This window comes from Ascaphus truei, chromosome 10 (genome assembly GCF_040206685.1).
Source record: "Ascaphus truei isolate aAscTru1 chromosome 10, aAscTru1.hap1, whole genome shotgun sequence".
Taxonomy (NCBI): domain Eukaryota; kingdom Metazoa; phylum Chordata; class Amphibia; order Anura; family Ascaphidae; genus Ascaphus; species Ascaphus truei.
The window spans coordinates 60,757,883-60,770,776 of NC_134492.1; the positions used below are offsets into that span (position 1 = coordinate 60,757,883).

General features: G+C 43.2%; 1 protein-coding gene across 1 annotated transcript in view; it reads left to right on the forward strand.

The window, feature by feature from the left end:
- The window catches only part of PTPRC (protein tyrosine phosphatase receptor type C), a 179,273-nt gene extending 175,356 nt beyond the window's left edge, over positions 1-3,917 (forward strand). The window contains exon 32 of the mRNA XM_075617052.1: positions 1,557-3,917. Within this exon, the coding sequence (XP_075473167.1) occupies positions 1,557-1,820 (264 nt within the window). The 3' untranslated portion in view covers positions 1,821-3,917. The remainder of the gene's footprint in view (positions 1-1,556) is intronic.
- The last annotated feature ends 8,977 nt before the right edge of the window (positions 3,918-12,894 follow it).

Consider the following 12,894-nt stretch of genomic DNA (forward strand, 5'->3'; position numbering starts at 1 on the left):
ATATAATAACATGCAGAGATATAATAACACGCAGAGAGATATAATAACATGCTGAGAGATATAATAACATGCAGAGATATAACACGCAGAGAGATATAATAACACGCAGAGAGATATAATAACACGCAGAGATATAATAACACGCAGAGAGATATAATAACACACAGAGAGATATAATAACACGCAGAGAGATATAATAACACACAGAGAGATATAATAACACGCAGAGTGATATAATAACACACAGAGAGATATAATAACACGCAGAGATATAATAACACGCAGAGAGATATAATAACACGCAGAGATATAATAACACACAGAGATATAATAACACGCAGAGAGATATAATAACACACAGAGATATAATAACACACAGAGAGATATAATAACACACACAGAGAGATATAATAACACGCAGAGATATATAATAACGCGCAGAGAGATATAATAACACGCAGAGAGATATAATAACACGCAGAGATATAATAACACACAGAGCGATATAATAACACGCAGAGATATAATAACACGCAGAGAGATATAATAACACGCAGAGAGATATAATAACACGCAGAGAGATATAATAACACGCAGAGAGATATAATAACACGCAGAGAGATATAATAACACGCAGAGATATAATAACACACAGAGCGATATAATAACACACAGAGCGATATAATAACATGCAGAGATATAATAACACACAGAGCGATATAATAACACGCAGAGATATAATAACATGCAGAGAGATATAATAACACACAGAGCGATATAATAACACGCAGAGATATAATAACATGCAGAGAGATATAATAACACGCAGAGCGATATAATAACACGCAGAGATATAATAACATGCAGAGAGATATAATAACACGCAGAGCGATATAATAACATGCAGAGATATAATAACATGCAGAGAGATATAATAACACACAGAGAGATATAATAACACGCAGAGATATAATAACACGCAGAGATATAATAACACACAGAGACATAATAACATGCAGAGAGATATAATAACACGCAGAGCGATATAATAACACGCAGAGATATAATAACATGCAGAGAGATATAATAACACGCAGAGCGATATAATAACACGCAGAGATATAATAACATGCAGAGAGATATAATAACACGCAGAGCGATATAATAACACGCAGAGATATAATAACATGCAGAGAGATATAATAACACGCAGAGCGATATAATAACACGCAGAGATATAATAACATGCAGAGAGATATAATAACACGCAGAGCGATATAATAACACGCAGAGATATAATAACATGCAGAGAGATATAATAACACGCAGAGCGATATAATAACATGCAGAGATATAATAACATGCAGAGAGATATAATAACACACAGAGAGATATAATAACACGCAGAGATATAATAACACGCAGAGATATAATAACACACAGAGCGATATAATAACACACAGAGCGATATAATAACACGCAGAGATATAATAACACGCAGAGCGGGCCCCCCTGGCAGTGAGGACTGATCCATTATCTTTACGTTGGGTTTTTAGGAGCACTATCAGTTTCTTTATGATATCGTCGCCGGCACCGTCCCGGCTCAGAACGGCCAGGTGAAGACATCCAACCGGCAAGGAGACAAACTGGAGATTCACAGTGAACTGGAGTCGCACGTCCCGGAGGTCACAGAACCCCGAGAGGCCCGTCACCCCGAGGAGGACTCCAACCCGGGAGACACCGCTAGACAGGCCGAAGCAGCATCCAACGGGCCAGCGCCAGGCGTGTTTACAGAGGTCACGCTGAAAATAGAGGAGTGAGCGGACGCACAGGAAATCCAGGCGCAGGGGGACATATCGGCCATTTATATAGCCCCTCTATTTTGAGCCTGGAAAGGGGCTTTGTAAAGAACTATATACATACAGGGACAGATATACAGCACATGTAATACACATGTGCAATGCACTGCAGGGCGTGTAATGCAGCCTTTCCCACGGATATGCACTGCATCTATTCCAGTATACACATGCAAACCAGCGTGTGTGTATATACACATATATATATATAGCGGAGTGCAGCTATTTAACACACGTGTCTTCAAATCTGCACGGCGCCCTGCAGTGCATATACTATACATTATACAACGCAGTATTCCCACATACCCCGCTGTGCGCCTCGCGCAGGTAAAACGCCCGCCCCTGCACGGAGAATATTCGCCAGCGCCTCGCTGTAATAACGTACTTGTGGCCGCGCGTTGCTCTGCATAGGAATGAATTTGTTTTTTCCGGTCTGCACTGCTTTGCACCCGCCATCTGGAGCACTGAAGGGGTTAATAGAAGAAGTGAATGTTATCTACCGCACGATATGTCTTCCAACAGAGTGTGATATTCTGAAATATATATATATTTTCTTACCTGGTTAGGAAGGTCCGATTTAACCTCACCCCCCCCAAATGTCATAGTCTTCCCTAAATAAATATAACAAGGCTTATGGCAAAGATTTCACTGGTTTAATTTGATGGGGGGGGGGGGTTCTCTGAAAAGTGGGCGCTTGTCAACCAAAGTTGTCAAAGTGTGTTCTCTGCCTCTAGCCCACTCTGTCCTTGTGATAAGGAGGGAGAGAGGGGGCTTTGCCTGTGCAAACTCTTGCTCAGCGCATAGTGATATCAGACACAAGGAGCATCGAACCCCCGACAAGTGTCAGCCTCCGCATTTAACTTTACATGATTTCAAAATACTTCCAGGAGTTAGATCTCTGTGGGAAGGTGTCATTCACCCAGAGGGGACCCCGTAACCATGTCACTGCCGATGGTTCATTTGTGTCCTGTGAGGCCGGGTGCAGCTCGCTTATCGGAAACCTCCAGAAGTCAGCGCGTTTCGCTCACTGGAAGACGTCTGTATCTATTAGACGGGAACCTTATCAGTTCCCAGAATGTCTAACTCGGGGGGAGGGGGGAGGAATCTCAACTCCAATCCTCAATGTCGCCAACAGGTCAAGTTTTAAGCATATCTTGGATAATTACTGATTGAGCCACATGTGCTGAAGATGGGACTGATTGAGCGCCTGTGCTGAAGCAGGGATATAATGAAAACCTGACCTGGTGGGGGGTCTGGAGGACTGGTGTTGTTACCCGTGGTAACCCATTGTCAAGCCGTCTGACCTGACTTGTGGAGTGAATCTCAATGTAGCCAACCTCAACAGTTATAACTTTCTATAACAGCATAACTTTCTGCATCTCAAAATGTACCCCCCCCCCAAAAAAAAAATATCTTGAAAATTATCTCCCTGTGAGGCCCAGTAACAGAGACCCAATCATATTCTCATTTTATTTCCTATTTATTTTATTTGAATTGAAATCCAGAAGGCCCAAAGCCTGCAATATAGTGTCCACACGTCAACTCCAGCGGCTTACTCCGACGCGTTCCACTCCTCTGGGCAGCACAGAGCTGTTTCCCATGTAGACTTCAAAGAGTTTGATTTATGAATAAATCACCTTAGTAATCCCCCAGATCTGATTTCCACGTTATACTTTCTACCGTCTATATCGCTTATATTAACCTATTGAATGCCAGTGCCTTGAAACTCCCTCTGGCTCCAAATGAGTTAAAACCTTGTCTTATCGAGACAGACACATTGGATACAAACTTTAACTATTTCCTTCTGAAACCCCAATATTACTTGTGTTTTTTTTCAGCATGTTTTATTCAGTATGTTGGCTTTAATATATTAAAAATGAAAATAAATAAGCGATTTGTGTGTTAGCGAAAATGCTACTTTTTATGCTTGGTTAAGCAGAATAAAAGAATATGCAAAAGTTTATATTGTTTAAAATATGAAAGAGCAACTCAGGGTTTTCAGTATTTAAGGTGGTTGCTGTAAAGGTGTTTATTTTAAATAAATATGATAGTACTGTAGAAGCCTCTTTATTTTGTGTGCATTATTATAAATAATTCCAGCAGTCTTAGCTACACCTTTTCGTGTTGCTTGTTTGTTTGTTTGACAATATGCAGTGGTTTTAATGAGAAATAATTACCTAAGCTGCCGATCGATCCGTTCTCCTGTGATCGATCGGCGAATATCCTCCTCTCAGGGCTATCGAAATGGCTGACTTCTGACTGCGCTGCAGTCTGTGAACTGCTGCAGTGTAACATTATATTACGAAGTGTAACATTGTTATAGCTTGCAGCACAGCAATAGACAGTCTGCTGCTGCAACAGATCTGCTTGCGATACTTTGTTGCCAAAGGGCGGAGCAAAAACAAAAAAGGCGTGTGAGAGCCTGTTTCAAAAGAGAAAGGGGCTGTAACTTTCTAAATGGTAGCCAAAGGGTGAACAGTACATTATTAAAACTAATTTTTAAAAAAAGGTATTAAGAGTTGGGAAAAAATATTTTAAAAATGCAGTATTATCTCATTTTTTAATACTACCCAACTGATTAAAATAACACATATAGGATGTGGAAAGTCTTCCTGCTTTCAGAACAGAGATACTCCAATTAAAGTCCATTACATTCTCATTCATATAATATATCCTGAATTCACTTAATTCCACTGTAAGAGATGTGTGCAGAGGTATGCAATGGAGACAGTTTTTAAGTTGAAATTAAAATAAGGTTTTATTGCGCCTGTTCCCTTAAACACTGCAAACACAAACATAAAAGAAAAACCTACTCCACTTTGGAGAAATCACTACACATTGTCTAACTGGGTGGGTAGCTAAGTTGCTTACAACTAATATATATAGAAAAAGAAAAGAGAGAGCGCACGCCCCATAGCGTAAAATAGTACATTTAATGGAAAGGGGTAGGGTGGGATGGGGGGGGGGGGGGGGAATTCTCTCTTTTCTTTTTCCCATAGGTATCCCTTGGATGTGGTTCATCCTATTTGAGAGCTGCCAGAGTTCCCCTTGTACCAGCAATCATTGTTCCACCGTTGAGGACTTTTATTCAAAGGACTGGTTTATCACACTTTTTTCCGCATTTATTGCATGTTTTTTGATCTGTTGTTTAGTTTTATAAGTCATTTATAAAGCATACAATCACAGTATATTTATATATTAATTTTTATAGGAATTATTATTATTATTATTTTTATTTAATTATTGCTTTATTATTATTTTTTAAGTGAAACTTCTTTAGTGGCACCTATTCTCATGGGGCAAAACAGGAGCGAAGGAGACGAAAATGAAACGGAAGTGAAGTAACTCCCCCTCCCCCCCCACGCCTGCTGTGACATACGGAGGCCGCAACCCACCCCAACCACCCCCACCCCCACCCGCTGTTATATGCGGCGGCGATAGCCGCCGACGCCGCTCCTAACGGCCGCCATTACCCCTAGACGTGTGCAGAGCTTCCGGTACTGTGGGTGTACCAAGATGGCGGAAGCCCCGCAAGTCCTCCGGCTGTGAGGAGGAGCCGCTGCTCAGCCTCTCTCCTCCCTCTTGCTTCCCCTTCCCCGAGTCCCGCTGACTGAGTGCCGCCGGTGCCGGAGGAGGAGAGGAGCCCCAGGATCATGACGGCCGCTGCGCTGTCAGCATGTGCCGCGCATGCGCGCACAGACGTTATCGTGCGCTCCTGGCTCCTGCTCCGGTAACGCGGTAAGCGGGGGGTTTGAGCGCGCCGCTTCCCACACAGCACTGCCGGAGGGGGGGGGCTCTAAACGGTATCAGCCCCTCACATACGGCGGGCCCGATGCGGCCGCGTCTCCGTGAGGGAGGGGGGGGAGGAGAGGAGGGGGGAGGGGGGGAGAGACTCAGACAGAGCCGCAGCTCCGCCTGGGGTGGGGGGTGGAGTCAGGAGAGAGGGGGCAGGACACAGAAAGAGAGACACACACACACACATATATACACATATACACACACACACATATATACACACACACATGACTGACACACATACACACACTGACTGACTGACACACATACATACATACATACATACACACACACACACACACACACACACACTGACTGACACACAAACACACACACTGACTGACACACATACACACACAAACTGACTGACACACATACACACACACTGACTGACACACATACACACACACACTGACTCACACACATACACACACACTGACTCACACACATACACACTGACACACACACACTGACTCACACACATACACACACACACATACTGACTGACACATATACACACACTGACTGACACACACACACACACACACACTGACTGACACACACACACACACACACACTGACACAAACACACACACACACACACTGACTGACTGACTGACTGACACACACACACACACACACACACTGCCACACGCACACTGACTGACACACATACGCACACTGACCGACACACATGCACACAGTGACTGACACACATACACACAGTGACCGACACACATTCACACAGTGACCGACACACATGCACACAGTGACCGACACACATGCACACAGTGACCGACACACATGCACACAGTGACCGACACACACAAACAAACACACATACATACTCTCTGACTGACACACATACACACACTGACTGACACATACACTGACTGACACGTGTGCCGAGCACGCGCGTTATAAGTAAATTTCTGTGACAAAAGTTATAGAAGTTTCACTTACTATGCGCGTGCACAGCACACACAGCTTTTTTTTAATTGTTCCACACGTCACTTTTGGGCGCTACTATAACTATATATATATATATATATAATCAAAAAAATAAATAGATGATACCGTTCTGTGGCTAACGAAATGCTTTTATTTGTGCGAGCTTTCGAGATACACTGATCTCTTCTTCCGGCGATGTTACAATGAATGAAGCAAAAGGTAAACTTAAAAACAGTGTCTCTTGGAATGTTATCTGTGCTGTTCCTTCCCCCGGTGTGGATGTGTTTTATGGCTAGAGGTGTTAAATGGTTACTGAAAGCAAGTGAAGAAAGCATCCCCCACGAGGATGGGATTTCAGCCTGCAGATACTTTCTGGGACCGCAGGAGCCACTCACAGAGACAGTGACTAAATGCATCGAATTTATTCTGACCCATAACTACTTCACATTTGGAAATGACACATACCTCCAGACAACCGGGACCGCTATGGGTACTCGGATGGCGCCACAGTATGCCAATCTGTTCTGCGCAAAACTGGAAAGTGACTTTCTGTCCACCTGTCACTTGAAACCCCTTACATACCTTCGCTACATCGATGACATCCTCCTGATTTGGACCTCTGGCGAACAGGACCTCCTACAGTTCTATGACAACTTCAATACTTTCCACCCGACCATCAACCTCAAAATCACCCATTCCCCGGATGAAGTACATTTCCTAGACACCACCATTACTATAAAGAACAACCAACTACAGACCTCTGTATACCGCAAACCTACAGACAGAGCCAGCTATTTGAGGGACAACAGCTTCCACCCGACACACACCAAACATGCAACCATCTACAGTCAAGCCATACGATACAACCGGATATGCTCCGACACAGCAGACAGAGACCAGCGGATTAAAGCCTTGAGATCAGACTTTATAAACCGTGGATATAACCACAGAATTGTAGACCAGCAAATTCACAAAGCCACCAGAATACCAAGAAGTGATCTCCTTTAATACAAACAGAAGGAGACAAGCGACAGGGTACCTTTGGTGGTCACATATAACCCACACCTAGGAGCCCTACGCAAGATCGCCAGGAAACTACAACCCATCCTCCAGGAAGATACAAGACTGCAACAGGTCTTCCCTGAAGCACCCTTATTATCATACAGACAAGCCCATAATCTCAAGAATATTATGGTGAGGAGTAAAGTATTCAGCAGTACAACTGAATGCGGGACAAAACCATGCCAGGACCCAAGATGCAAAACCTGCGCAATGCTCTACACAGCGGACACAATACAAATACCACACAAGAATCGGGAATACAAAATCAGAGGAAGGTTCACCTGTTCTTCCAGCAATGTCGTGTACCTCATCATGTGCATGAAATGCCCAGGGGGCTGTTACTGCATAGGTGAGACAGGACAGGGGCTAAACAAGAGAATGAACCTGCATCGCCACAGCATCACACGCGGTACAAGAGACAGTCCTGTTGGCGAACATTTCTCCGACTCTGGCCATAAGATGAACGATCTGAGGGTTGCCATACTCAAAGGTAATCTTAAAACCCCGAAAGAGAGACGGTTGCATGAATACAAATTTATGCAACTGTTCGGGACACTTAGCAGTGGCCTAAACAGAGATCGAAATTTTATGGGTCATTACTGACAGTAGTGAACTCTCGTCCCATAAGCGCTAAAGGCCATGTCTGTACATACTGTGCTATATGTATGCACACACAGCTGTCTCTCACACATACTAATACTCCTTGTTTTTCCATCCCTATACACCAATAGGGACCACTAAGTATCCACACACACTTTTAGTTGTGCTACTAACTCTCACATTTCCACACCCACCCACACTATTTATATCCAGTCCCACTCCACACACACCTTGTGTAAAGCACTGTATATACTGTGGGCTCTCCATTCATTTTTATTCACACTGATACACATACACACTCTTTCTTCACTTGCTTTCAGTAACCATTTAACACCTCTAGCCATAAAACACATCCACACCGGGGGAAGGAACAGCACAGATAACATTCCAAGAGACACTGTTTTTAAGTTTACCTTTTGCTTCATTCATTGTAACATCGCCGGAAGAAGAGATCAGTGTATCTCGAAAGCTCGCACAAATAAAAGCATTTAGTTAGCCACAGAACGGTATCATCTATTTATTTTTTTGATTATTGAAGCTCGGCTAACACGGTACTGATACCTGTACATGTATATATATATATATGTATATATATATATATATATATATATATATATATATATATATATATATATATATATATATATATAATTCAGCCCTCATGGGCTGAGACACTAATCTAATACAGCCAGGCCTCATCATTACCCGCAGGCCAGTACCATCCAGAAGCCAGGGTCCACCCTGTCCAATTGAAGCATACGCTGCAACAACACCAGCAGTGGCTGCTGCAATAAAGAACATCCTCATTTGTACTTCTGGCTCCGCTGCAGTCTGTGTGGAGAAAGGTAGTGATATTAAGGACTGTCATAGCGGGGACCCCCTTCAGCCTTGCTGAAGCCCCCTATGTCTGGAGGTGCTGACACCAAGAAGAAAAAAAGAACTAGAAGGATCCCTAAAAGTCTGCCCTGTACCCCCACACATCGCGGGAAACTCATCTCTCCTGTGCCTCGCAGGTAACCAGCACCACACCAAGCAGTCGCATAGCTATAATCTCCTAGATGGTAGGGGGACGGACATGTGCTACAGCTGCAACAGCTAACGGTGAGTAGGTTACTAGCTCTGCACTTCTGTAAGCCAGGTTGTGCTGAAAATCTGTGAAATGCGGCGGGCATAAGCTTATAGGGGCCCATGTTATATACAAGAAACAAAAGGTGACAATGTGCTCATTTGCATGTCATTACCTAGAATCCCTGACTGCAGTGGAAGCACTGTAAACTAAGAGATAACGGGGAAGGGCAGGGTTGCACACATGTCTAGGATGTGAATGTGCTCACAACATGGGATTTTCATTTAATATCCTTTAGTAATGTTAAGTTTATGAAATGGCCACATGATGGCGATAGAGGATAACAGAACAGGTACCCGTCAAAGAATAATAACACAAAGGGTCCCAGACACTCAGCGTCAGAATTTATTCAGGTAACAATGTGCATTAGAAGCAACTTTCTTCCATGTGACACTGATCTCCTATTACTGCCCCCTATAACCCCTCCCATAACTGCCCCTATAACCGCTCCCATAACTGCTCCTATAACCGCACCCTATAACCCCTCCCCAAACTGCTCCTATAACCGCTCCCATAACTGCTCCTATAACTACATAGTTACATAGTTACATAGTAGATGAGGTTGAAAAAAGACGTAGGTCCATCAAGTTCAACCTATGCTAAATTTAGACAACAGATACTTTATTCTATATCTATACTTACTTATTGATCCAGAGGAAGGCAAACAAAAAACCCCAGAGTCATATCATCCAATGATATCTCATAAGGGGAAAATAAATTCCTTCCTGACTCCAAGAATTGGCAATTAGATTACTCCCTGGCTCAACATCCTTCCCATGTATACTAATTTAGTATATCCCTGTATACCTTTCCTATCTAAAAAGATGTCCAACCTTTTTTTGAACATATCTATTGTATCTGCCATCACAGTCTCCATGGGTAATGAATTCCACACTGTAACTGCTGTGACAAACGCCCCTCTTTTGTAGTGCTGACGTCTGTCTGGGTTCTTCCCGACACAGTCTTCTAGGGTTATTTAATACAAAAACAGGATCATGCAAAGTATTAAGCTGCTTAACTCAGGCTTCTGCCTGCTTTATTTTCATCCAAGTAAGGTACTGCAGCTTTAACATGTGTAGGTTAGAGGTACTCAGATACTTTCATTCAGCAGTTCACTCATTTCATTGTTACAGTATTTCCCACACTGTTATTTCAAGTAAAAAGAAACCAAATTATATAAACAAAATCCTATCCCTTTCAGGGATCTAACTACACATCAAAATCAGTCTCTCTAACAGCTGCTGGCCAACTAAACTGGTTCCCCAGCTTAAAACAATGCTCTCTCATTTAGGGTCACAAGATACAGCACAGTCTTTTAGCAACAGCAGTAACCATTTGTTTGTCTTATCTGTTTGGGGTGTCCAGGCAAATCCTCTGGTACTGTGATACGTGGAGAGGCCGTCAACCTCGATACTGGATGCAGGAGAGTAGCGACACCCCCAGCCCCCAGGCTCCAAGGAGAGAGAGAGAAATGCAAAACCTCTCTGCTCTAAATACCTGTGCATGTGATTAGAAGAGCAGGTGAGGGAGAACTAGAGCCATTGTAATCTGTGGTCTGGATTTTCCATCCAGCTGCCTGAGTTAATGGGAAGCTGTGGAACGGATCATTAACTATTCCTGCACTTTCTGCTCTAAAATGGGGCAGAAAGCTGCCTAACATCTTTGGACTATGTCACATATCCCCCTCCCCAGCTCACACCTACTGGGGTGAGCGGCCATGGACCTCACTGGGGTGAGCGTCCTACCTGAAATACATGAGCTAACTCCTCAGTACAACATTAAGTATTTACATGACACTAATATGAACTTTTCCCACGGCAATTATGGACAATAGGTTTCGTCATAAGAGACTATATTTGGCAAACATATTTTGTTGCTCTCTATTAGGGAACTATTTTGAAAAATAAGTGTCTAGCACACATTCTTACAACCCAGGATATGCTAAATATATTCAGAAAACCAGACAATTTCTATTACCTCCCTGGGTTGTTCTACTCTAGAATATGAACCTCATTATATAATTTACCAACTGAAAGGGCCATCAACCCTGTATATTAATTTGTAGTTTAGCTACATTTTCAACACAGAGAACCAATATAACATTGTAATATTGACAAAATGCTTATTTGCATAGTTAAGTGTCCGTGACATAGTCCACACGTGTAATAACAAAAAAAATATCGGTCAATTCCCCAAACTTTTTTTTTTTTTTTTTTTTTTTTTTTTTTACTTCCAGTCTATTGCATCCTTTGACTTTATTTCATAGCCCGCTGCAACCTGCAAATGACTGGACTGTTTCTTTAGCTTCTGATGAGACCCTTGGACCAGATTCTCCTTGGCTCCACAGTGTGGTCCAGATTGGTGAGATATGGAACTATTCAGGCGCCGTGTTAACCTTCGTTGTTTTTTCTTTTCAATCTTTGATTTCCCTTTTGTGGCCATTACCAGGCCTTTGGGTTTTGGAGACCTAGTTGCCTCTGTACAAACGTAGTCCATATTAACCACGTCATCAGGATCTGTCAACAAGTTTGTGTTTTCAGGAACTGCCACCCACTTGGCTAAAACATCTTCTGTGGTGTCCTGGGTGTGTCCACTAGTTTGATAATCTTCTGGACAACGTAAATGAAATTGAGGATCTGGATTTTTGAATTCCAGATCAGGGAGTATATTCTCAGGAGGGTGCCTATCTGTTTCTGGAATAACAGCAGCACAATCAAAGTCAATTCTTTCTCCTTCCTCTTTGTCATCAGTGAGGGCATTGAGTTTACTTTCCCTGGTCTCCTTTTGTGACCGTGTCTCTTTTAGCCTTGGAATCTCTTTCTCCAACTTCATCTTTATAGCAAATCGTAATATTGCAACAGCATTGAAGATACACGTATAGGAACGTACAGCTTGCTTGGTTAGGAGGTAGGATTGATAGCCCGACTGAACCACTTTAGCCGCTTCTCCCATGTCCGTCATCTGTTTCAGAGCGAGGTTTAACTCTGTTTCATTTTCTCTATTCTTGACCTGCAGCTGCAGGTGCTCCTTCCGGGTCTTATCCAGCTCCAGCTGCAGCCGGGCCCCCTCATTTGCCGTGTGGTCCAGCTGCTTGTAGATATCGGCCATCTCGCTTTTATAGCGCAGTGTCAGGCAAACCACCTGACGGACGGACACCTCCTCTCTCTTGGCGCACTGTATCTCGCGCTCAGCCATCTGCTTCTGCAGCTCTTCAACCTGATCGTGCCAGACCTCCCTCAGGGTCTTCACCTCTTTCTGGTGCTTGCTCTGGGTGTGCATCAATGCATTCTGTAGTGCTTCCTGCACTTCTAATTTTTCCTGAGTCAACTGTTTCTTTACTTTTTCTGCTTGGTCAGTCAAATCTGAATTTTCCAATTTCAGAGTCTCATTTTCTTGCTTTACAGTCTCTAACTCACTTAGGGCAATCTCATAGGTTTGCTTCAACATTCCCAGCTCTGTGTTCAGACCGTGGCCCTCCAGGCGTGAGTTTTGCACCTCTGTGCT